Source organism: Lynx rufus, unplaced genomic scaffold (assembly GCF_022079265.1).
Source record: "Lynx rufus isolate CCGP_SWC_20201006 ecotype Redwood Valley unplaced genomic scaffold, mLynRuf1.p SCAF_2, whole genome shotgun sequence".
Taxonomy (NCBI): domain Eukaryota; kingdom Metazoa; phylum Chordata; class Mammalia; order Carnivora; family Felidae; genus Lynx; species Lynx rufus.
Genome location: NW_025814834.1, coordinates 34,750,326 through 34,778,088, shown reverse-complemented (window position 1 = coordinate 34,778,088; position 27,763 = coordinate 34,750,326). Strand labels below are relative to the sequence as shown.

General features: G+C 35.9%; 1 protein-coding gene across 4 annotated transcripts in view; it reads right to left on the bottom strand.

Annotated features, from left to right (window-relative positions):
* Positions 1-935: 935 nt before the first annotated feature.
* HYCC2 (hyccin PI4KA lipid kinase complex subunit 2) overlaps positions 936-27,763 on the bottom strand; it is an 88,841-nt gene continuing 62,013 nt past the window's right edge. For 3 of the 4 annotated variants that reach the window (XM_047083838.1, XM_047083836.1, XM_047083837.1), the window contains 6 exons: positions 23,993-24,088; positions 19,681-19,797; positions 15,610-15,697; positions 11,719-11,878; positions 10,807-10,974; positions 936-6,406 (listed from right to left, as the gene is read on the bottom strand). In XM_047083838.1, the coding sequence (XP_046939794.1) occupies positions 5,805-6,406; positions 10,807-10,974; positions 11,719-11,878; positions 15,610-15,697; positions 19,681-19,797; positions 23,993-24,088 (1,231 nt within the window). In that variant the 3' untranslated portion in view covers positions 936-5,804. The remainder of the gene's footprint in view (positions 6,407-10,806; positions 10,975-11,718; positions 11,879-15,609; positions 15,698-19,680; positions 19,798-23,992; positions 24,089-27,763) is intronic. The other variant, XM_047083839.1, reaches the window with a different exon arrangement.

Genomic DNA, 27,763 nt, shown 5'->3' with positions numbered 1-27,763 from the left:
TAAATTATGTAAAAACATACCATTTTGGCCAGTATCATACTTACTGGAAATAACTGCCATTACCCATTTTAAAAGATGCATTTCCATAACTCCCCCCTCAATTTTATTATTAAAAAGCCATCATATCATACAATATACCAATTTTAGGAATTTCAATACTGATGAGCAGAATCCTTAATTTAAGGAGACATGAAAATGTGCCATAATGAATAATATTTGGACTTCTTAACTGGTACTTTTGCTGGAAGTGTAAAACGTTGACATAAGAAAGCCTGAAATGGAATCTTGTAGGTACTGTATACCTATGTTGCAGATCAAAGAATCATTTAGTATTTATTTCCCCCAGGGCTAGAGAGTAATCCTTTATGTTAAAGGGGCCTCATTCCTTAACAGTTAGGTACTTTAAAAAAATTATATTTGGTTGATACATTTTCTTTGGTAAATTTTGTGATCAATGAAGAATTTCCTCTGATACAATTAACACTGAGCTGTTGACACATAAATACAGCAAACCAGTTTGATACCAATTCTGCAGTTGGGGATGGATGGTCCAATTAAGTTCCTTTCTCTTTGAAAATAAAAGGATTTCCTTATTGAGCCTACCTCCAGATACACAAAGACTCATATATACTGTAAGCTATACTTAATTCTGATTTTTTGTAAAATCTATATTAAGCCTAGTATCATAAAATCAGTCATCTGAATGTGCCTTAATTTGTAAACATTTTCTCAAAATCCAAAGTAAAACATAGAACCTACATTTCTGTACTGTGCTGCCAGTTATTTCACATCATTTCCAGCTTTCGGCTAACTTCTATTCTGAACTGTTTGCTCTCATGTATATTACTCATGTGACTAATAGTTAAGAGTACAAAAATACTGAAGCAATTGAAGTTACCAAAAGTTTATGATTGTGTGGTCAGGTTTAGAAGGAATGTGTCTATGGAATAGGGGAAGGCTGGGTGATGAGGACTCCTCTAATTCTAATGGCAGGATCACCATACAAATTTCTGGCAATGCCAAAAACCTAATATAATTTAAGTGCACATTGGTTGACTTTATGAATATTATTTCCTATGTATATTCAGTGCCAATATGATATACCCATTAGGTACACAATGCAGATAATACTAAAATTTATGCCTTATATTATCAACATGACCACCCTGGAAATGGAAAATTGTACCAATCTGGTGACTCATGATTTTATTAGCACTGTTTACAATTTCACACTGCATTCCATCTTATAATCTGGCAAATATTCTAATTTTTGAGAATTTAAGTTTTCAATAATTTCTAGTTGGTTTTCAAATAACTTGTTTCTAGAAAGCACTTTAAAAAAATTAAAGTATTACAAATAAGTGTCTCAACCGACTTAGTGGTTTGAAACATGACAATAATCATTCAACTTGAAAGGTAAAAAGTCTTATATTCAGACTGTTTAACATAGCCATAGTATAGAAAAGTTGCTCTAAAATTCTTACAGATTTTCTGACCACTGGCATGACCTATTAAACATTTTTAACTTGAAAAACAAATACATAACTGAAATACTGATTAAAAAAAACCCAAAAACTTAGTTTGTAATCCAAGATTAGAAATGGAGAGCTCTTCCTTGCCAGTGTTTATATAAATAGCATACTACCCCCTAAAGACAGATACTAGTTTTTTAAATTTATAAATGAACATGCAGAGAATTAAATGAGACAACTGATTGTTATTAACTAAAGTATTCAAAAATGGACCCATACAAACCTCACAAAGTGAGGTAGCAGAAACACCCCACTTCATTAAAATATTCACAAAAATAGTGCAAACAAAAAAATCTGAAAAGTTATTCTCAGTATTCCAGTGTCTAATAAATAGTTTAATTTAAAGCTACTAAGTGGAATTTGAGAATATACATTGGAAATATTGAGCTTATATAGCTGAGACTACTGCATTTAAGACATTTTATATGGTATATACATTTTAAATGACATTATGGTCACCATTCCATTATGGAATCATAAACTTCACACTATAAACCTTTTTCAATTACATAAGGAAATATTGCTTGTATCTATTCTAAAGCACATGTAAGGTTCTATTTTTTCAACATTAGAAATTAATGGAATGAAATTTATTTAATCTTTTCTTTGCAATACTCCATTGTGCAATACAATTAATTTGCCACCTAGGTGACTGTGAAAGCTGGCTGGCTGATTCAAAAGTTATTTTAAAATAGCTAGAAACACTGATTAAAGCCATTTCTTTGGGTTTATTTTTGCATTTAAATAAATCCCCAGAAATATAATCAACTATAAAATGGCAGCATACAACTGGCATGGGGCAGAAAATAGTAAGGCATAAATTAGAATTAAAAAAATGTATCTATCCTTACATCTGTGGTATAGATACCTACATTTCCAACACTTCCCATCTAGGTTTATTACTCTGCATATTTTCTGGATTTCATACTTTTCTTAATGTGCTATATTCACTAACTACTAGACCAGAAATATAAAGAAACTGCAAAAATGGAGACAGTTACATACCACATTTACCATAGTAGGAGTACAGGGAGGCAGTGGGTGTTAATATGCATTTGATGGGAGACAGGAGTTATATTCTGGCTCTGCTTCTTAGTTATGTGAACTTAATCATGTCACAACCGTTTTGAGTCTCAGTTTCCTGAGGATGATATTTGGGGAGCTGGGCTACTAGCTAGATTATTTCTAGGGTCTCGTCTAGCACAAAAATTCTGACTATAATAAACAGGCACAGAAGAGTAACTGGGAGCATAAGAGTGGTGGTAGGGGTCAGTACTTCAAACTATAACCATTTTCCCCCTTCCAGCTTCTCTAACCTGACACAGATGGCATCAATCAGATTGTTTTATTATAGAAAACAAGTATTTTCTCTGTAATGAGCTTTTCCATAGAGAGAAGGACTTTTTCTTATGAAAGGTAAGAAGTATAAAACAACAGGCTGTTAAATAATAAAGTATGCATATTGCTGGTATATATTTGTAACAGCTGTTGTATATCTGAAAACTATTTTGAATTAAATGCCAATAAATAATGCAAATGAATATAAAAAATCTCTTAGAAAATTTGACTTATGGTTTATTAAAACTCATTCCATTTTAGTTATATCTTGCACAGGAAATCTGTTCTAAGACCCTGAATGCACAGTTTGAACTAAATGAAATGTTTCTTCATTAAAGCCAAATCACATAACTTAAAAGAATGGAAAAAATGTTACAGGGTCATGAAACATTAATGGGTATATATACATACAAAATATGCATGTATATGCATACAGATAAATGAATTCTTAGAAGTTGAAAGTTTTTCAAAACCAACTTTTCAAGTATAAGATTTTTAACAAAATAAAAGCAAGATTTATATGTATTACAGCTTTTGCTGTAATTTGTTATTGTTTTGTGTGTGTGTGTGTGTGTGTGTGCGCGCGCGCGCGTGCACGCGCTTTAACTAAACCATGCTAGATTTAGATGCCAACATATGTACAACTTGTTGAAATCAAAACAACCCATCAGCCTCCTAAATCAACCGCTGATGGCCAAGATCTTACCCCTTGGTAAGAACAATGCTCTTTTCCTTTCATACCTGAAACTTTGCTTTCCTCAGGATGTTACAGATCTTTACACCTCATTTTTTTTGGCTGCTTTCAAACTCACTTATCTGACATCCCTTAAATTAAAAAAGAGGGACATCTAAAATATGTCTTTGTGATACATACACATACACACACACACACACACACTCACTCACTCACTCATACACACATCAATACATTTCTATTTATAAACTTTTAACTTTATCTCAGACTTTGGCAATGTTGTAGTAGTAGTATTGGTTGTGTTAGTTCAGTTCAGGTTTTAGGTTTCCATTTTCATATGAGCTGAAAAATGTTACAGACCACCAAATTCAAACAAGCATCTCATCGTTCTTATAAAGACTCTAACAAAGTCCCCTATAAAACAAAACAAACCCTCTTAAAATAAGAAGAGGAGAGGGGAGATTTTCAGATGTGGAAAAAAACAAGAGGCATTTTTCTGATTATTTTATCAAAATCTACTGTAATTTTAATTGGTAGAGATAAAAATTAAACTTTGTTAATTAAATACTTGCTTTCTATAAATTCAGTATATTTTTCTTTCACAATAAAATAAAAATGTCTAAATGTATAAAGCACTAATAGCTCTGATGTATTTTGTGGAAGGATAATGTATATCAGTTCAAGTCCCAATACACTGATTTTTAAAAAACCAATATATTCTCTTCTTTTTCAATCAAGCATTAGAGCCTGAGACCCAAAAGAACTTATCCTGAAATCTTACCCAACCAAATCAGAACTAAAAACATTTTTTTTTCACTAATAATGTTTTTTGTAGCCTCTTAGCACAATTACCAAAATGATACTTACATACATTCAACATCTAGCTTACTGGCATGATTTCCAAGTTTTATAAAAATGAGAAACTTTTGCAGATATATGATCAGAAGGTACACAAATTGCATTACACTAAACACAAAGGCAGTGTGGTCCTTGTTGGAGAAATCAAGTCAGTACCCCCTGGTAGAAATGTTCTATAAAAATGTGTCACGTTGAAGCATCAGTGTTTTCAGCCAATTATCTGTCCCTGATGTATTTCCTTAAAGTATATGATCTATCAGGACTTCAGGTTTCTTAATCCAAAATATCTGACTGAATTTAGGTACATCTAGAAAGCAGCTGAAAGGGCTTCTCCAATAGTCTGACATCACAGAAAGCAAGTTGAGAAATCCCTCTCTTTACCTGAAGACGTACTTGTTCTACTTCAGTCATCATCAGCTCACAAAGGAAAAGAAAAAAAACCTATCAAAACTTCCCCTCACACACACAGCCCCACACGAGCTAAACAAAAACCACCCCTCCCCCTCCCCCAACAAACCCCAGCACCAAAGTGTCAATCATTCCTGGGAAATAGAACATGCCCCTTGGATTCTCTGATTTGTTAGTTGTTCAAACTTTAAGGACAGAAATGACCTATGTCCTTGTGGGGAGGAGGGAAGACATGTTAATAATGACTATAGAGCCATTGAGAAAGTGCATTATCAATTAAACAAACAATTTTGAGCCCTGCCCTCCAAAGGAGGGGGCCATAACTTGATTTAAATGCCTCAGTAACTGAACATTGTGTCCTGGAGATAAAGGAGATGGGGGGAAAAAGAGCCACCCACATTTTAATGAAAAAGTGCAGCAGTCTACCACCTTTCCCCATGCTTCTCAAGAAAATGATTGCACAGACTCAGAGAAGTCCAAAGTCATAGCAGAATCTCTGAGGCACTCCTGGTTAAAAGAGAAAAAATATGATCCAGTAATCTCCACAGTTCTATAAATTATGAGAACAAACCCGTTTTGTTTTTTTTTTAAACAAAAGCCAAAGAATCAATTCATAGGGATCATATACACCATTTCCTCTAACGTACCCTCAGTCTCACAGTGCTGAAATGGGACCGATCAGCCTACGATGGATTGCACATCACCCACAGAGAAAGGAAGGTATGGAAGATGCATACATTTTATACTGCTTCACAAACACATTTACAAGGAATAAGGTGAAGAGAAGATATAGGAAGGAGGAAAAAAGAAAACCTTATTGCTGTTTCCATACAAAATACAGTATGAAGATACCTAAACTAAATCAAATCTGATTACGATGACCAATTTTTTCACAATGTGGGATGAAGTGTCTTCATGTACAATGAAATGTTCAGTTTAAAAGGTAAGCAAAAAGATGAGAGAGGATGTCAGAACTACACCTGGGATATTAGCTGCATATTGAAACTTGGGGATCGAGACTGCTTGGTTAAGGGAGCTCCTGGGCTAAGGAGCTCTTTACCTTCTCCAGCTTGACCTAGCCGGTCTTCCTGTAGACTGATAGTTGAGTATCGATTAACATTGTTAGCTGCTAGATTAGTAACTCCCTCAGTGCCAACCCCAATGCTGGTACTTGCTTGACTGCCATTTACATAGTCAAATGATTTACTTGAGGAAGCACTGGCTGTCCGGATTAGACTTAAACTATTGGCTTTTGGCACCACCTGGCCAGCAGGCAGGCTCAGGTGTTTCTTCATCGGTGTCAGCTCGATTGAATCTACACTAAGATCAGTTGGTTGCTGTACATACTGCCTGCGAATGACTGAATCTCGAGGGCTCTCACTGGATTTGATGACAGAAGCTGTTTCTTTATCCTTAGCTGAACGCCCAGCTGCTACTTTCCTTAAGCTTCCCCTCTGAGAAGAGGAGGATGGTTTGGTCCCAATTGGCTGACTGCTGAGGGAGGCCCCTGATGAAAAGCCTTCATCTGCATCATTTAGGTTTACCGACTCTTCTCCTCCATTTACACCCTCAGCACCTAAAAAACAAATCAGACAGACTCAGCAATAGCTAAGTTAAAAAAGAAGGAATTGTGAATAAAAACTCAACTGACCTTATCTCTTGGGTAATGTTTGCTATAGGTTGGAAATGACCCTGTTATCAAATCAACACTTACCCTAAATAATTTAGGGGAAGAAATCTTAATCTGCACAGAATTCTAATATGCTATCCATTGTGTTTATTCAGTTTTAATTAGTCCAGCTTTAGTAAGACTATCCACAAACTTAGTATCTCAGTATTTAGGCATATAAAACAACTTCAGGTGAAATACATTTTGTTACTAATTTTTATAATACACCCTTGTCAATTTGAGGTGATGATATCTATCTGGTTTAAAAAAATCAAAAGGTTTTCTTCATATCTTCCTTAACCCACCATAAAACAGACCATTCAAGAGTCACCCTTCTAATTTCAGTCACCCAGAATAATGTCAAACTCATTATTCCTACAGGCAAACCCTTTTTAAAAAGGGCAGTAAGATTTTACATTTACTCAACAACTAAGTGCTTCTACATGGCTTTAAAGCTTTTAACATGGAACTAGTAGATTTTCTAACTCTAAAAAACTGTATATTGTTTCCAGTAACATCGTAATTATATTTTGTCTTATGGGCATATCTACTCACTGGTTTCCATATTTTCTTGACAAATTAATGTGAAGGAAATATTTGATTATCAGTAACTAGCAGAGATAGCTATAAGGATTTTTACTTTCTATAGTATGTACATCTGTAATAATTTAGATTTTTAGTCTTGAGATGTATTATTGTTATAATCACAAGATAATGTGTGTCCCATTATGTTTCGTGCAGAAACTGCAGTTAACAAAAGAATCCTTACCTTGGGATTTTGTTAGAAGGGAAGAAGCGTATCTAATATATTTAATTTGGGTTTTCCAGAAAGCCCAATTCTCTTACTGAAAGTATGATCAACAATCTCTTAACGGATAGCAGTTTGCTACATCATTACATATGTTTGCCAGACTGCAAGAAAGGTTTAATCTGAATCCACATATAGATATAAATATTACAGTTAAGGTATTAGGAAAAAATTCTAAACAAATACTACTTTGAGATATAGGTTATCTAAGTAAAATACACATAAAATATTTAAACACAATCTTTATTTAACATAGTACCTGGAAAAATAAAAAATAGTTTCTTAAATATATTTTCTTATATGGATTAGTTATTTCCTTCCTTCAAAAGAAGAACAAAATAGACTATCCTTAAAGCAGAAGGCATGTTGTTATTATATCCAGCAGTTTAATAATTAACCATCATGCAAAGCCATATGAAAATGCAGCTGACACCACTTCTCTCAACCCCTTCTTCAAAAGAGTATATAATGTACCTCAAAATGAAACTTTATATTATATTCACATGGTATCATCTTAACAATTTACTTACAGTTAGTATAAAGAAATCCAAAATACCCAAGAAAAGGTATTTACTGGTTCACAATTGATATCAGTAACATAAAACTGTAGTGAACAAAAATGTATCATCAGATATATATCTATTTATACTGAGGAAAGGAGACTGAGAGACTTAGTGGTAGCATCTAAATTTTGCCTCATGCAGATCTGATGCCCAAGCAATATGGCCATAAAAGAGATGATGATAACATAAAAGCCACCATGCAAGAGAATCTACAGATATTGCATATACCAAGAAATGCTGTTTCAATACAATTGAATACTAATATACTTTAATTATAGGCATTGTCCTCAGTTTAGTAAGAATTTTAAATCCAACTTTAATTTTTTATTAATGTTTATTTGTTTTTGAGAGAGATAGAGCACAAGCAGGGCAGGGGCAGAGAGAGTGGGACAGAGGATCCAAAGTGGGCTGTGCGCTGACAGCAGAGAGCTCAATGTGGGAATGGAACTCACAAACTGTGAGATCATGACCTAAGCCAAAGTTGGATGCTGAACCGACTAAGCCACCCAGGCGCCCCTAAATCCAACTTTAAAAGTTACAAATAAAATGTTACTTGACAATCAGGGTAAGGGAAGGCGATGGGTTTATAGTCTCCCTTCAATTTCAATACATAACAAATATAATTTTTTTTTTTTAATTTTTTTTTTTTCAACGTTTATTTATTTTTGGGACAGAGAGAGACAGAGCATGAACGGGGGAGGGGCAGAGAGAGAGGGAGACACAGAATCAGAAACAGGCTCCAGGCTCCGAGCCATCAGCCCAGAGCCCGACGCGGGGCTCGAACTCACGGACCGTGAGATCGTGACCTGGCTGAAGTCGGACGCTTAACCGACTGCGCCACCCAGGTGCCCCAACAAATATAATTTTAATTGTAAAATGATTTAAAACCATCATACTAGAAAATTCTTTTAAAAGGCCAAATATTGATGTTAATACAAAAGCTCCAGCAGACTTCAGAATTACCAAAACTTTACATAGGTTTTAGTAATTTCCTTCCTTCTATTTAAAAAACCTCAAGGAATAAAAAGGCAGTTATGTCTCACAACTTTTTTTCCTTTCTATTTTTTTCCCTGGATGATGATAACTCTACTCATGATCTGCAGGGAAGATAACCAAAAAGGATCTTTAATGAAATTTTCCATTCATGTCTGCCTTTTCTTATAAATTTACCTCCTTCTGAAATTGATGTAAAGATATAATTAATCTAGATTAAAAGGCAAAATAATTTTTGAGAAATTTCAAACACATTGAAGGAACTTATTCCTCTTTCCTTGTGGCAATACCCCACTCTCACAAACTTAAATTTTACCAGTGATAGTAAATATTAAAAGAGGCCATTTTAAAAGAACTACTATTTCGGTTCCTTTTTCAAAGTATATGACTTTTGATGAACTGGAAGAAATGTTCCAACCTAATCCCACACTCTCTAGAATTTCATCAAGCATTAATTAACATAGTACTACATTTAGCACAAATAATCAACATTCTAAGAATGGTAGTATATATATCAAGTGGCTCATTTAGTCATCAGGAATGTTGAGAAACAGGCTGTTCAATTTAGGCCTACTATGGGTTCAACATCAATTCATATACTTATTTTTATGCCTTTTTTACTATCTCAGGGATAACAGAGATACAGAGAAACTGAAAAGGGAAGGCTGCATCTTTCACAGGATCTCTGTGAAACAGCACCAACTTTTTGGGGTCCTTAGATCATGCACATGCAACACTGTTAAATGAAGTCAGGTCAATGTGGGCAAATGGGCAAAGGAACAGAGGACAGATTTAAATTCTTACTGAGCATGCTCAAACGCTAATGCACCAAAGAGCAAGAGACTTCCCTAAGGTGGAAGGTAACTGCTCCATATATGTTTGGTCTTAAGTAAAAATATATAACTTATTTTAAAACTATTTGCTATATTTTATTAATTAGTGTAAAGGTTCCAGAGTAGCAATACATTAAATAATGAAAAACTTAGGCTACAGTTCCCTCTTTCACAAAGCCAACTCCTATGAGCATCACATGTAAAACGGCAAATAAATAGTTTCCTATTGGAGAAAAGTGTTCTTTTACAGATGGTGGCGGTGGCGGTGGTGGTGGTGGTGGGTGGTGATGGTGGTGGTGGTGGTGGTGGTGGTGGTGGTGGTGGTGGTGGTGGTGATTTGGGGGTAAAAATAAATTCTCATTTTGAGATACCGACATTGTGGAAACAAGATCTACTAGGATACCTGAACTCTAAATAACACATTTGAATTCTGTTTGGAAGCTATCCAAGACAACCATCAATATTTACAATAAATGATAAAATGCAGTGTCCACCAGGATAGCACATTTATAGAGGAAAGAGGCCAGTAGTTTACTAGTTAGACCCAGGTGACTTGACCCACAGACTGTAAAAAGTGATCAATACTGGTTTACTCTGTCAAAGAGATAAGAAATTCTTGTTAACTGACCAACCTGGACTTAGAGATAAATCGGCCAGCTCCACTTTAGTCCAATTTCCCAAAGATAATGTATGAATGTTTTAAAACTCTCTTCATATATTAAGGAATAAATTATTATATACAGGAAATCAATTCATATTGTCATGTCCATTGGGTGCATTTTTCCTTTCCCAATGTTAGAATAAACATGCTCAGTAATAAAAAAATCCCAAGCATTTTGGAGATAGGCCTCTGCCTTGTTAGTAGCCATGCCAAGCTGTTCTTTGATTACACAGAATGCAGATTCCAGGCCAGCACAAATGGTAACTAAAGATTGTACCTGACCTGGTGCTAGGCATATGGGGAGGTGTGCTTTGCAAGGAGGAGCTAATACACCCTGGGATAGTGGAAACACACACTAGAATGGAAAGATGTTCTGCTTGGGGATAGAGAGCCAGGATCCTTCTCCAGCAACTGCCTCACTGACTTCTGCCTCCTCATCTCTGTCCTACCCTCTGTTGTGGCTGCTGCTGAGTTGGGCTCCGGTGAGCCGTGCTCAGGGGTCCTGCGCACCAGCACCTCCCCCTCTTGCACACGTTTGATCCCTAGGTCAGTGGAGCCGTGTTGGACCGGGGAGCCAGGAATACTCGAGTCAGCCTCGTTTGAGAAGTCAAAGCCATCTGGGATTCAACATATAAAATTTTAGTGCTTTTGTGCTGTTCTATTCTTTTCTGAGCATTTTGCCCCAGGCAGATAAGAGAATGTATATATGGATATGATAAAAACACAAACGCTATTTATATAGTTACATGTGTGTGCACAGCATGCACACACATAAGGAGGCAGATGAACAATATGAGGTTTGCAAATGAATAGGACAGGAAAATAGGGATCATTAAAATGGCAATTAATATCTCTTAGGCAAGACAGCTGGACCATTTAAGTACCATATGCCTATGAAATACTGCTGGATTCAGCACTTACAAAAAAAGGAAAAGCAAAGATAAAAATCTAAAATACAATAACCAACTCTCTATAGATAGCTTGTATTTCACCATTGGTTTGGTCAGTTACACAATTTTCTCCCACAATGCTCATACATGCACCTTTTTTCCCATTATAACAGGTTTAAAGTAACTTCTTTCCAATTGTTATTACTAGTTCAAAAATAAGACAAAAATTAACTTGATCTTATTTTCTGTTTTAATGTTCAAAGAGCAGTCTAAATAACATCTTTCTAAAAAATATATATCTATATCAAAATAAATTCAGGCACTTAAACTGCATTTCCAGTGCTATATTAAAAAACAAAACAATTTTACTTTAATTATATACAGTACTATAATATCATGTGTTAACCTAGTCTATAAAAAGTGATAAATTTGCTACAATCCATGAATGGGCTACAGGAATTTTGTACTCACCTTCTCTTCTCCATCTATGACGACGGATTGAAGCTGTTGTAATTGCAGTCCGAGAAATCCTCGGCACTGTTGGAGTGACTTCCACTTTAAGTACTTTCTGGCCTTCTTGTGAAGAATCAGGAGCATCAAATGGTAATGAGTTTTTCATGGCATTGGCAACCTAAAATGATAATATAAAGCCTATGTATATTTACACTCAATATATAATTTATGATTATTTTTTACTTCATGTTTCCATAATTTTATTATGTTTCCATAATTTTTTAAAATTTATTTTATTTAGGGGTGCCTGGGTGGCTCAGTCGGTTGAGTGTCCAACTTTGGCTCAGGTCATGATCTCGCAGTTCATGAGTTCGAGCCCCACATCGGGCTCTGTGCTGACAGCTCAGAGCCTGGAGCCTGCTTCAGATTCTGTGTCCCCTTTTCTCTCCGCCCCACCCCTGCTTGTGCTCTGTCTCTCTCTGTCTTTCAAAAATTAATAAAATTTATTTTATTTAAAAAATGTTTTTAAGTAGGCTCCATGCCCGGCGTGGAGCTCAATGCAGGGCTTGAACTCAATAACCCTGAGATTAAGACATTAGCTGAGATCTAGAGTTGGAAACTTAACCAACTGAGCCACACAGGCACCCCTCTATAATTTTTTGAATATGTATTTAAAACTGGTACTATAAAATATAAAAGTACAATATGTCAAAAGAGTTTGTACCTCCATTGTTCTGTATTGTTTTAGGGAAGCTTTTAAAATGAGAATTTATTTTTAAAAATGTGAGTCATACACTCCACAGATTCCTTAAAGTTGTTCACTTGCAAAGAGAAAAGGCATTCCAAAGAAAGAAAATTGTTTAACATTTGAACCCTGATAAAGAAAATTTAGAGTAGGTTTTTGATTATTCAGATGATAAATAACATGCAAAATTTAATCTCTGATAAAAAAAAAATTAGCCTTTTCTCCACTCTATTTCCATAAGGAGAAATTTTGCCTAAACATGGCTGGCATTTTGTTTCACCACTGTGTGTGTGTGTGTGTGTGTGTGTGTGTGTGTGTGTGTGTGTGTGAGAGAGAGAGAGAGAGAGAGAGAGAGAGAGACAGAGACAGAGAGAGACAGAGACAGAGAGGGAGAGGGACAAAGGAGCGAAAGCGAGTGCAAGCAAGAGGAGGGGCAGATAGGAGACAGAGAATGACAGCGCGGAGCCTGACACACGTGGCTTGAACCCACGAACCGTAACATCATGCCCTGAGCCAAAATCAAGAGTCAGGTGATTAACCAAATGAGTCCCCAGGCTGCCCCAACTGGTGCATGTTTCTTAACTGGGAAGTACTAATTTAGCAAAGATCTTGAGCTAGAGAATTGTTTTTCTCCCTTCCTCTATACTTGGAAAGGACAAGTAAAATGCAGCCTCCTGGACAAGTGTGACAGTTCTGCTAATTCAAACTTCTCCAGGAGGCTATTCCAACATCCAGACTGAGGGGTGGGGAGTTAAGTCTTTAAATTTAGCTTTTATCAGGAATAAAGATGAGGCTTGTTTCTCTGCCAACTATTTTACCTATCTGGCTCTAAATTTTAATAGAGAAAAGGAGTGCTGTTTGTTGGGTCCCTCAAAGGTCCCCCACAACAAAGGATTGCTCTAAGATTAGAGATTACTAATCTCTTTACTTATATTGCCTTGGAAATGCCACCTCTACTTAATTTATAAGACTGATACAAGGAGAAAAGTATGAATTTAAAGAGTATCACAAATGCAGGGTATTATTATTATGAAGTAATTATTTTATCTTCTTATCCATTTATTTTAATGTGACCCTTAGGGTAAAATTAGGCATGTTGACCTGAGAGAAAAAAAATAAATTCAAATAGTAAATAATTATTATAAATGCTACCTCAATAAATTTATATTTGTATTAAGATATTAAAAAATGGTACAAAGAAAACAGCTTTAGAAATTGTGCTCTTGGGGCACCTGGGTGGCTCAGTCGGTTAAGCGTCCGACTTCGGTTTAGGTCATGATCTGTGAGTCAATCCCCGCGTCAGGCTCTGTGCTGACAGCTCAGAGCCTGGAGCCTGTTTCAGATTCTGTGACTCCCTCTCTCTCTGACCCTACCCCGCTCGTGCTCTGTCTCTCTTGCTCTCAAAAATAAATAAAACATAAAAAAAATTTTTAATTGTGCTCTTAAAGTGTTACAAGTAAAAAACCACAAATAATACTTTAAAAAAATTTTTTTTAACATTTATTTTATTTTTGAGAGGCAGAGAGAGAGCATGAGCATGGGAGAAGCAGAGAGAGAGGAAGATACAGAATCCCAAGCAGGCCTCAGGCCCTGAGCTGTCAGCACAGACGCAGGGCTCAAACTCATGAACCACAAGACCATGACCTGAGCCAAAGTCGGACGCTTAACTGACTGAGCCACCAAGGCGCCTCCACAAGTAATATTCTTAAAATACCATCATAATACTACAAAAAGCCCAGAAAACACAGAAATTTGCAAAGAAAAACCATCCACAGTTGAATCACGTGATGACCATTAGATTTGTATGTTGCCTCTGTCTTGTCTAGATTTAAAAAACAGTTGTACACTGCCTGACTGACCACTTACACAAGCTAGCATTTTCTTTAGCATAAATTTTTGAATATAAAATTTTTTTTTCAGTGTTTATTTTTGAGAGAGGGGAAACAGCACGAGCAGGGGAGGGGCAGAGAGAGAGGGAGACAGAAAATCCCAAGCAGGCTCTGTGCTATCAGTGCAAAGCCCGATGTTGGGCTCGAACCTATGAAATGTGAGATCAAGACCTGAGCCAAAGTCGGATGCTCAACTGACTGAGCCACCCAGGTGCCCCTTGCATATATAAAAACTTAATCATACTCTGCTGTGAAACATCTTTTTTAATTAAGAATTTTTTAAGTTTATTTAATTTGAAAGAGAGAGCAAGCATGCACACACATGTACATGTACAAGCAGGGAGTGGCAGAGAGAGAACCCCAAGCAGCCTCCGCATTTTCAGCACAGAGTCCAAAGCAGGGCTCGATCTCACAACCATGAGATCATGACCTGAGCCGAAATCAAGAATCAGACGCTTATTAACCGACTGAGCCACCCAGGTGCCCCAAAACATTTATTGTTTTGATTCCTCTGAGATTAAAAATAACACTAATGTTTGGATATTATACATTTTATAATACATTAAAAAAATTCAAAGTAGTTCTGGGATGTTTTGCTAAATATGAGGTAGTGGGTTAAAGAAAACACACGTGACTGAACTACTTCTATAAAGGGAGGTTCGGAATTGCGTTATACTGCTACTGGTAAAGGGAAGAATGCCTTCCTTACTCCACTACTACATGTTCACATTTGCTTTTTGATAGACCATTTACCTTTTGGAAATATATTTATTTTGTGGGAGAGTATGAAATCTTTTTATAGAGAACAAAATATTAATTGGCTTTCTTGTCATGCTTGTTGAGAATCTTTTTCTCAGTTTGTACAATACATATTAACTTTGTTTTTAAAAAACTGGTGGTTTAGAATTTAGATGCTTATGTGGTCAAAAACTAAAACAAAACCCAACCTATTTTGAGTGACTTGTCCCATCTCTTAAGCTTAGAAAATCCTTCTAACTCTAGAAATTTTAGTATTTCTAACCTTTTCCTCTTTCTTTTCTTAAAGGATTTCAAAACATTTGATTCTTAATTTATCTGAACTTTATTTTGATATGTGGTAGAAGAGGATCCAAATAAATTTTGTTTTCTCTCCAAAAGTTAACCAAATGTTACAGAATAAACCTTTTCCCCTCTATGATTTAGATTGCCTCATATCTTATATACTGAATATCTTTATTCACTAGTGCCCCTTTCAGGCATAGGTATGTTTAATAAAAAGTAAATATAATAACTTACCAATAGTGGTTGAGAAAAAAGTTCTAGCTGAGCTCTATAAATGATGTCATCAAGGACTTCTTGGCCAAGGTCCCACTGCCCATTATACCTGTGGAGAAGCAGATTGTTTACTATCTTCAGCAAGTATCTCTAATCTTCAACAACATTTTTATTGTTCCAAGTCCTACTATTTTGGTTCTAACACAAGTTTTCACATTAATATTTGTATCATCTCATTTCCAAACTGTCTTACTTTTGGTTACAAGTACAAAATGAAGATTTTTGAAATCTAATGTTTATCTACTAATGTTTAAAATAGTTTACAGATGTCTTTTCACATAATTGGCTTTTATCATGCGTTGATATTTAGGGTAATCTACTGAAATGCATTTATGAAAACTTAGGTTATGAACTATGTAGATAGACATAGTTTTCCAGAAAGAAAGCCTGACCTACTTCCAGACTCTAATTTAATGACTAGTTATATTTTGGCTATTTAAAAAGTACTAAAAGGACTACTATGAACAATTATACACCAACAAACTGGACAACCTAGAAGAAGGATAAATTCCTAAAAACACACAGACTACAAGGACTGAATCATGAAGAAACAGAAAATTTGAACAGACCAATTACTGGTAAGGAAATCGAAGCACTAATCAAAACCCTGCTAACAAACAGAAGTCCAGGACCAGGTGGCTTCACAGGTGAATTCTACCAAACATTTAAAGAAAAATTAATACCAATTCTTCTCAAACTCTTCTGAACAACAGGAGAGAATACTTCCATATTCATTTTAGAAGGCCAGCATTACTCTAATACCAAAACCAGACAAGAACACTACCAGAAAAGAAAATTACAGGCCAATATCCCTGATGAACATAGATGAACAAAAAAATTCTCAACAAAATATTAGCAAACCAAATTCAACAATATATTAAAAGGATCATATATCATGATCAAGTGGGATTCATCCCTTGGTGCAAATATGGCTCAAAATCTGCAATTCAATCAATATGATACACCATACTAACAAAATGAAGGATAAAAATCATATGATCATTTCAATAGGTGCAAAAAAAAACATTTGACAAAATTCAACATCCATTCATGATAAAAACTCAACAACGTGAGTGTACAGGGGACACACCTTGACAATAACAAAAGGCATATATGACAAGCCTACAGCTAACATCATACTCAATGGTGAAAAACTCAAGGCTTTTTCTCTAAGATCAGGAACAAGACAAGGATCCTACTCTTGCCACTTTTATTCAACATAGTACTAGAAATTCTAGCCATAGCAATTGGGCAAGAAAAAGAAATTAAAGGATCCAAACTCAGAAAAGAGTAAAACTGTCTCTATTTGCAGATAACATGGTATTTATACAAAACTCTAACAATGTCACTAAAAACATTATTAGAATAAGTGAATTCAATAAAGTTGTAGGATACAAAAATCAGTATTTAAAATCTGTTGCACTTATATTCACTAATAATGGACTATCAGAACGTGAAATTGAGAAAAAAATTCCATTTATAATTGCATTAAAATAGTACCTAGGAATAAATTTAACAAGAAAATGAAAGACCTATATACTGTACACTTAAATTTTTATATAAGACACAGATGAAAGAAATAGAAAAACACAAATGGAAAGATATTGTATGCTCATGGATTAGAAGAATTAATATTGTTAAAATGTCCATACAATCCAAAGCAATCTACAGATTCAGGGTAATCCCCATCAAAACTTCAATGATATTTTTCACAGAAATAGAAATAATCCTAAAATTTGTATGGAAACACAAAAGACCCCGAATAGCCAAAACAATCTTGAAAGAAAAAAAAGACCACAGCTGGAGGCATCACACTTCCTGATTTCTAACTAGACTGCAAAACTACAGTAATTATAACAGTGTGGGTACTGGCATATATAACATACATAGATCAATGGAAACAGAAGAGAGCCACGAAATAAACTTGGGCATGTGTTGTCAATTAATTTATAACAAAGAGCCAAGATTATACAACAGGGAAAGGAAAGTCTCTTCAATAAATGGTGTTGGCAAAACTGAGCAATGACATGCAAAACAATGAAACTGGACCCCCATCTTACATCAACACAAAAATCAAATCAAAATGGATTAAAACCTAAATGTGAGACCTGAAACCATAAAAACTCCTAGAAGAAAACATAGGCAGCAATTTCTTTGACATCTGCCTTGGCAACATTTTTTTTCTTTAGATATGTCCACATAGGCAAGGGAGACAAAAGCAAAAACAAACTATTGAAACTACACCAAAATAAAAAGCTTTTGCAAAGGAAACCACCAAGAAAATGAAAAGGCAATCTACTAAATGGGAAAAGGTATTTGCAATGATATATCCAATAATGGGTTAATATCCAAACTATATAAAGAACTTAACAATTCACCATTAAAAAAAACAAATAATCTGGTTAAAAAATGGGCAGAGGAAGCAGTCAGTTAAGCATCTGACTTCAGCTCCGGTCATGATCTTGCAGTCTGTGAGTTCGAGCCCCGCGTCGGGCTCTGTGTTGACAGCTAAGTGCCTGGAGCCTGCCTGCTTCGGATTCTTTGTCTCCCTCTCTCTCCACCCGTCCCCCACTCATGCTTTGTCCCTCCATGAAAAATGAATAAACCTTAAAAAAAAATTTTTTTTTTAAATGGGCAGAGGACCTGAATAGATATTTTTCCAAAGAACATATACAGATGGCCAACAGGTACATGAAAAGTACTTAACATCACCAATCATCAGGGAAATGCAAATCAAAACCATTAGATATCACCTTGTACCTGCAAGAATGGCTATTACCAAAAAGACAATATTGAAATAAGTGTTGCCAAGGATGTGGAGAGAGGAAATCCTGTGCATTATTGATGAAAATGTAAACTGGTGCAGCAACAGTATGGCAATCAGTATGGAGGTTCATCAAAAAATTAAAAATAAGGGGCGCCTGGGTGGCGCAGTCGGTTAAGCGTCCGACTTCAGCCAGGTCACGATCTCGTGGTCCGTGAGTTCGAGCCCCGCGTCAGGCTCTGGGCTGATGGCTCGGAGCCTGGAGCCTGTTTCCAAATCTGTGTCTCCCTCTCTCTCTGCCCCTCCCCCGTTCATGCTCATGCTCTGTCTCTCTCTGTCCCAAAAATAAATAAACGTTGAAAAAAAAAAAAATTAAAAAAAAAAAATTAAAAATAAAACTACCATATGATCTAGCAGTTCCACTTCTGGTACATATCTAAAGGAAACAAAATCACTGAACTCGAAAAGACATCTCCACTCCCATTCACTGCAGCATTATTTACAAAAGCAAGACATGGAAACAATCTAGTGTTCACTGACAGATGAGTGGGTAAAGAAAATAGAAAATATGGTGTACACACACACACATGGGGCGGGGGCAATAAATATTATTCAACCATAAAAAAGCAAAAAAATCCTGCTATTTGCAACAACATGGACAGATCTTGAGGGCAAATCTGTAACTAGGTGTAGTGACGGATGTTAACTAAACTTACTGAGGTAATCATTTCACAATATAAAATATATTGAATCATTGGGTTGTGCATCTAAAATTAATAAATCTTATATTTCAATCGCATCTCAATTAAAAATTGTCTTTGATCATTATTATTAATCATTGTTATTTAAATAACAAGTGTACAATTCATTTTTAAAAAGTACTATAGGGGCGCCTGGGTGGCGCAGTCGGTTAAGCGTCCGACTTCAGCCAGGTCACGATCTCGCGGTCCGTGAGTTCGAGCCCCGCGTCAGGCTCTGGGCTGATGGCTCAGAGCCTGGAGCCTGTTTCCGATTCTGTGTCTCCCTCTCTCTCTGCCCCTCCCCCGTTCATGCTCTGTCTCTCTCTGTCAAAAATAAATAAACATTGAAAAAAAAATATATAAAAAAAAAAATAAAAAGTACTATAAGGAATTCATATTAGAAAGAGAAGATAATGGGTCCTTCATGGAATAAGAGGCAGTGTTGTACAACTGATAAGGACAAAAGAGAAATATTAAGCTTCCAAACATTAGGAACAATTCACTGAGTTTTATAGTCTATCTACTTACATGGCATAATAAACCCCTGTGAGGAGTTGCACCATGAATTCGGGATCCAATACTATTCGACCACAGAGTTCTTTCCAGTGTTTTTCATGTTGCCGTGGAAACCCACTCACACAAACCCTAGGAAAAGATGGAATTTGCCATGTATGATTTCCTGATTCATTAAACATTTTTCCTTCCATAAATTCACTTATTCAATTATTCATCCCTCTTATATTTACTGAGTACCTGCTATGTGCCAGTCACTGTCCTGGGCCTACGCATACAGTTATGAAAAGACAAAAAGATAAAAACAAAATCTGTGCCCTCATGAAACATACATTCTAGAGAACCTTCTCAATAAAAGCAACAAGTTTTCTCAAATAGCTAACTATCTCTGTCGTCCTTCTCCTTCTTTACAAAACAAATGTATAATTCTTACATGTCCCAAATTGTATCAGGATGAATTAGTGGGAGATACAGAAATTTCAAAACAAATTAAGGGACATTTCAAAATACTGATGTTTGTGAGGGCTTTTTATTTTTTGTTTTTACATAATCTCTACACCCAACATGGGGCTAGAACTCACAACCCTGAGATCAAGAGTCGCACGCTGTACCCACTACGTCAGCCAGGTGCTCTATGAGGCCATTTTTTAATTAAAGTGCCATAAATAAGCTTCTGTCTTCATCTCATTAAGAAATGCTTCCAGAAAAGTTATGCTGAATAATTATCAAAGTTGTAATGTACTTATATTATTTTAATCAATTAGTTTGTTAGAATAATTGTAATGGTGAGTCCAGAAGAAATTTTTCAGTGTTTAGTGCATTACAGTCTCGGGAAATTTTTTTTAAATCTCAATTTACACATATATTTTTGTAGCAGAGATATACAATTAAGAGATCAATTAAAGACTTATAAGCATAGGGATGCCTGGCTGGCTCAGCTGGTGGAGCATGTGACTCTTGATCTTAGGGTTCTGAGTTCAAACCCCATGCTGGGTGTGGAGCCTGCTTAAAAAAAAAAGTACAAAACAAAACCTACAATGGTTAAATTAAAAAAAAAAAAAAAAGACTTGTAAACATAGTATGGCATTATATTAGTATAAAATTATGTGGGCAAAGTAGTAGGGAAGATCAATTTCAAGGAGGAAAAGAAATAATGTTAGATTATTAAAAGCTTGTTCATCTATTCCTCAAACGGATTATGGTGGGTATTTACACTATAAACATTTAAAATACTGACCTAACAATTATTTGGTTTATTTTGTGAATATGTACATGCCAGAAATCATACCATTTGCAACTATTTAAGATAAAATGAAAAATTTTAATGTTAACTTAAAACGTGTAACAGCTACACAGTGTGTCAAAATTTTTTAGGGGATATATGAGCAAAAGTGTGAGGACCACTAAATTCCGCCATCATTTTTGCTCTTAAGAAACTCTGTTAATAAAGTGCCACAAAAATTACAGATTTGGCAGAATTGTTTTCATGAATCAATGTTAGGTCGCTTATAAATATTTTAAAAAATGTTTTTTTAATGTTTATTTATTTTTGAGAGAGAGAGAGAGAGAGAGACAGAGCACGAGTGGGGGAGAAGAAGACAGAGAGGGAGACACAGGATCCGAAGCAGGCTCCAGGCTCTGAGCTGTCAGCACAGAGCCCGACGTGGGGCTCAAGCCCACAAACCACAAAATCATGACCAGAGCCAAAGTCAGATGCTTAACCGACTGAGCCACCTAGGCACCCCTATAAATAAATTTATCTGTAGATAGGCAATAAGTACTTAAACAGTATACTCTCTTGATAACAGTATCTAGGTTAGAGACAAGAATTTTGTTAGTCATTAATCATATTACAGGCAAGTGAAAATAATACAGCTATTTTAAGAGAATCTATAAAATCAAACTTGTAGCTAATTAGATTGACTTTTCCCCAATTAGCAAAACAATTTTGTTGTAAATAGGACCACACTCTCTTCCCACTAACACAACAGTATGAACTTGAGCAAAACATTTGGGAGTGGACAGTCTCTTGTAGGGCCATGAATCCCTGTATGATCCCTCCCTTGCTGGTATTCACACCCTATATATCACCTACTATTGAGTGTGGGTGGGATCTGTGATTTGCTTCCAACCAATAGGATATGGCAAAGGTGATGGGATTTCTGTAACTACATGTATGTGATTATTTTATATAACAAGGCTGCAGTGTAGGTCTCGCTGGAGTCTCTCTCCACTTTGAAGAAGCAAGCTACCATTTTGTAGGCTGCCTATGTAGAGAAGACTACATGGCAAAGAACTAGGCTGGCCTTTAGCAGTCAGCCAACAAGAAGCTGAAGCCCTCAGTCCTACAACTATAAGAACAGAATTCTGCCAATAAAAGTGTACAATACCTCAGTTGAGCCTCAGATAAAACTGTACCTTCAGCTGACATATTAAACACAGCTTTCTAAGACCCTAAGCAGAGGACCCAGCTAATGCATGCCTAGACTCCTGACTTACAGAAACTGTGAAATAATAAATGTGTGCTATTTTAGCTGTTACGTTCATAGTACATGGCAATTTGTTACGAGGCAATAGAAAACCAATAGAGTAAAACCTTGGATTGCGAGTAACATGTTCTGCAAGTGTTCCACAAGACAAGCAAACATTTCTAATAAAATCTTAACTTGAGAAATGAGTGATGTCTTGCAATACGAGTAGTACGTGATACCAGATGTCACATGATCACAACTGAGCCAAGGGTTCTTCTCTCTCTCTTGCTGTGGAATCGTGGGCGGGTGACTGTCTTGATGCTCAGATGCTTGGTCTCAGGCTGCAGTGTTTGGCAGAAATTAGTGATTTTTCAGAACGCTGGAAGGTGCCCACAACTGGCACTAGTGTGTTTTTTGTCACTTCAAAACACCTGTGGACAGTCCTTTGCTTTTCCACACAAGAGTAAGCTTACGAATGCTTTGCTTCCTTCTAGGTCAGGCCGTCTATAGATATAGACCCTCTCCTCTGCTGCCCTACTGCCAGTTACATTAAATACAGTATATGACAAGAGTTTATTAATACTGTACTGTAGTCAACATGTATACAACACAACATGTAGAAAAAGATTCCACTGAGTCAATAGACAGCAGCGATTCCATTAGTGATAGTGAAAGTCATCCTCTCTTCTCTTGTCTCACTCACATCAGCCACAAAGGTTTTCAAAGGTAAGTGCAGGTTAATTTACTTTTCTTTATATTTTGTATTTTCTTTATTATTTTGTATTATATTACAGTACTGTAATCACTTTTATCTGAATATTTTTGGGTTGTGGAATGAATCATCTGAGTTTTCATTATTTCTCATGGGGAAATTTGCTTTGATATGCAAGTGCTTTGGATTACAAGCATGTTTCTGGAATGAATTATGCTCCCAAACCAAGGTTTTACTGTAGAGCATTTAACCTTTTTCAGGGGACTCAGTTTCCTCAAGTAAAAATCAGTTGGACAGAGAGATACCTGGGTGGCTCAGTTGGCTGAGTGTCTGACTTCAGCTCAGGTCATGATCTCACAGTTTGTGGGTTCAGGCCCCACATGAGGCTCTGTGCTGACAGCTCAGAGCCTAGAGGCTACCTTGGATTCTGCGTCTCCCTCCCCTATTCTCTGCCCTCCCCTATTCTCTGCCCCTCCCCTATTCACATTCTCTCAAAAATAAATAAACATTTTTTAAAAATTTAAAAAATCAGTTGGACAGAATGAACTCAGGGTTCTTTTTATAATTGAAATTCTGTGACTCAAAAGGTACTCTGACTCTAAACTAACTTATATTAAATTTTTTTTTCTATACTGGACATTTAAATTTCAGCTCAGCTGAACTCAAATTATTAGAAATTCTGAATTAGTGAAGACTGGAGCACACAAATACAAATGAGACATATAAATGATTAATGCTATTGCTAATTTTATTCAAAGCACAGTTATTGTGAAATATATAAATGAAAAACTTCACATTCCTTCAGACTTTCTCCACATATAGGACTATTATTTAAAGCTCTCAAAGGGATTTATAAAACTGGGCATCCAGGCAGTGATTAGGTGTATTACTAAGCCAAACTAAATTTAAGACATCTTGGCTTGACTTGATGTTCAGCTAGAAACTACTTCTTTAATGCTAAAATACTTTTAAGAAGTCATGATACGTGAGGGATGATAAGAATTCCTACAGGAATGTAAGCTCCTTGAGTTTTGTTTACTGCTGTATTACCAAAAATTAGAACAGCACCTACTACAGAAAATGCGCTCAATAAATATTTGTCAAATAAATGAATATGAAGGCTAATGATAACTATTCTTCTCACCTGGAGCCCATCCGACAAAGAGACTGGTAAGATGAAGCAGGCATATACACAATAGCAGAATTATAACACAACATGAGAAAACTCAGGACTTCAAACCTAGAAAAAATAAACAAAGGAAAAGGATTACAAACAATTATTTCTACCAGAGACTACAGTAAGTCATTTCTTTGGTGGGTGTTTATAACAAGAATGTGTTAATATTGACCGTCATGATTTTTCAATCAGATTGCTGTGATATCCTCCTCAATGATTTCCCTGTTTTCATCTTCCTTATTAATTGCTACCATCTATATTTTCCTCCTCCAAAAATAAGCCATCATGCTTAAACAGATGACTCCCCTATCACATTAACCCACTGTTCCTATTGACTGCATGATAAAATCCAAACCAATCATGACATAAAAGGCCTTTATTTTTTTTTTAATTTTTTTTTAACGTTTATTTATTTTTGAGACAGAGAGAGACAGAGCATGAATGGGGGAGGGTCAGAGAGAGAGGGAGACACAGAATCCGAAACAGGCTCCAGGCTCTGTGCGGTCAGCACAGAGCCTGACGTGGGGCTTGAACTCACGGACCGCGAGATCATGACCTGAGCCGAAGTCGGACGCTTAACCGACTGAGCCACCCAGGCGCCCCCATAAAAGGCCTTTAAAATCCACCCTCAAAACCTACCTCTCCAACCTTACTTCCCTCCACTGCTTACTTCGTATACCACACTACATCAATCTTCTTACCACTCCATGAATACATCATAACTTTTTGTAACTCCATGCTTTTCTAGAGGTTGCTCTTTCTTACTAGAACATACTTTTTCACTGGGGTAATTACTGCTTAAGTTTCAAATGTTGGTTCAAATTTTTACCTTAGATATAAAGCCATTCTTAATTCTCCCAGCTAAAGGAAACAGTTCTCTTTGTTTTGTAGCTCTAATACAGCACAGTGAATCTTAATTGCTGGTGTTTAGCTACGTAGTACCTATTTACTAATAAGCAACTTTAGTTTACTCATTTAGTTTATCATTCCTAGGTCTAGTATCCAACATTGTCTAATATGTTATAATTGCTCAAAAACGTTTATTTTAAATTTATAAAGAATTTTATTGAATGAATAAATATTTCTTAATTTTTAAAGTCTCTAAGAAAGTGGCTCCTTAATCTGGATGCACACTACTGTTATTTAAGGACATTCTGGAATGATATATTCTGGTGCCTCAACCCAGACTGACCCAATTAGAATCTATGAGGGCATGATCCAAGAAAGTTGTACTTCTAAAAAGCTTCTTATAGGTGGTAAAGAGTATATAGAAACTCTTTGTACTATTTTTGAGATATTTTCTGTAAAAAAAAAAAAAGTCTGAAATTATTTCAAAAGAAAAAGTTAAAAACTGAGTTGAAAGTCTGACTTGGAAGCAGTCATATCTTCAGATTCCTTCTCCATCTCAATACTGTTAGGCTTATTGAAGACTTACTTTTTTAAAGGATTAAAGAAAATTCTATGTGGGCGCCACATGGGTGGTTCAGTGGGTTAGGCATCTCACTCTTGATTTCAGCTCAAGTCATGACCTCACGGGTGGGATTGAGCCCTGCAACGGGCTCTATGCTGACAGTGCAGAGCCTGCTTGGGATTCTCTTTCTCCCTCTCTCTCTCAAAATAAATAAATAAACTTAAAAAAAAAAAGAAAAGAAAAAAAGAAGAGAGGGAAGGAAGGAAGGAAGGAAGGAAGGAAGGGAAAGAGAGAAAGAGAGAAAGAGAGAAAGAGAGAAAGAGAGAAAGAAAGAAAGAAAGAAAGAAAGAAAGAAAGAAAGAAAAAGAAATTTCTACCTGGGAACCACCAAGCAATTAATAATTGTGGTTTGGAGTGGGCATTGGAGTGGGGCAGATACCATACTGAAAAAAGGAAAATAAAATATTTCATACTGGATACTGAAACCTCAAGTTCTCCTTCCCTCCTTGGTCACTAGAATGCTAGCAACCAGCCCTCTAGTGAAGAGACTGAAAGAGTTTCTCTAGGGAATTAGACCACTCTAAGAGGAAAGACATAGAGGTATATAGACTTGGGAAGTTATCCAACTGAATGGCTCAGTGAAGTTCACAATCAACTAGCCCTATTCACAAAGTCAGAGCTGCTCATTTTTTATTTCCTTTCCTTAGTCTTCCATAGTATAAGGAGTGGGGAGGATTACCAGACATCTGAAGAACTCCACTAACATGAAATGAAATCAAAATAAAGAAATACAAAAAGGATAGGGGCATAATTTGGAGGAAACATAGAATATACAAGGAGAAAAAAAAAACTTTGAATAAATACATTATCATTAATATTCCCCCAAATTAAGAGAAGATGTTGTTTCTAGGAAAAATTAAGGATCTCTTTAAAAAGACTACTTAGAAAACTAACTGCCAAAATTAAGAACTCAAGAAAAAGACTGGTGGATGAAGTTGAGGAAATATCACAGAAAGTAAAGCTAAAGGAAAAAGATATGGCAGATGGCAGGGAAAAGAGGACCATTCCAATAGTTGCAACATCCAAATAATAAAACCACCAAAGTGGTTTTATTGACCTCGGCCACAGCAACATCTTACTAGATACGTCGCCAAAGGCAACGGAAACAAAAGCAAACATACACTATTGAGAATTCAACAAGATAAAAAGTTTCTGCCCAGCAGAGGAAACAATAAAACTAAAAGGCAACCTTCGCAATGGAGAAGATATTTTCAAATGACATATCTGATAAAGGGTTAGTATGTAAAATCTATAAAGAACTTATCAAATTCAACACCCAAAAAACAAATAATCCACTGAAGAAATGAATAGACAGAATTTATGAATAGACACTTTTCCAAAGACATCCATCCAGATGGCTAACAGATACGTGAAAAGATGCTCAATATCACTCATCATCAAGGGAAATAGAAATCAAAACCACAAGGTATCACCTCACACCTGTCAGAAGGGCTAAAATTAACAACACAAGAAACAACAGGTGTTGGTGAGGATGCAGAGTAAGGGAACCCTCTTGCACTGTTGGTGGGAATGCAAACTTGCACAGACACTCTGGAGAACAGTATAAAGGTTCCTCAAAAAACTAAAAACAGAACTACCCTGTGATCCAGCAATTGCACTATTAGGTATTTACCCAAACGATACAAAAATGCAGATTCAAAGGGATACATGCACCCTCATGTTTATAGCAACATTATCAACAATAGTCAAACTATGGAGAAAGCCTAAATGTCCACTGACTAATGAACGGCTAAGAAGGTGTGGTATACATATATATAATTGAATATTAACTCAGCCATCAAAAAGAATGGAATTTTGCCATTTGCAACCATGTGGATGGAGCTAAGCAAAATAAGTAAATCAGAGAAAGAAAAATACCATATGATTTCACTCCTATACGGAATCCAAGTCAGACTTTCAACTCAGTTTTTAACTTTTTCTTTTGAAATAATTTCAGACTTTTTTTTTTTTACAGAAAATATCTCAAAAATAGTACAAAGAGTTTCTATATACTCTTTACCACCTATAAGAAGCTTTTTAGAAGTACAACTTTCTTGGATCATGCCCTCATAGATTCTAATTGGGTCAGTCTGGGTTGAGGCACCAGAATATATCATTCCAGAATGTCCTTAAATAACAGTAGTGTGCATCCAGATACGGAATTTGTTTCCTAAGAAACAAAACAGATAAACACATGGGAAGGGGAGGGAGGGAGAGAAGAGAGGAAAACAAACCACAAGAGACTCTTTTTTTTTTTTTATATTTAT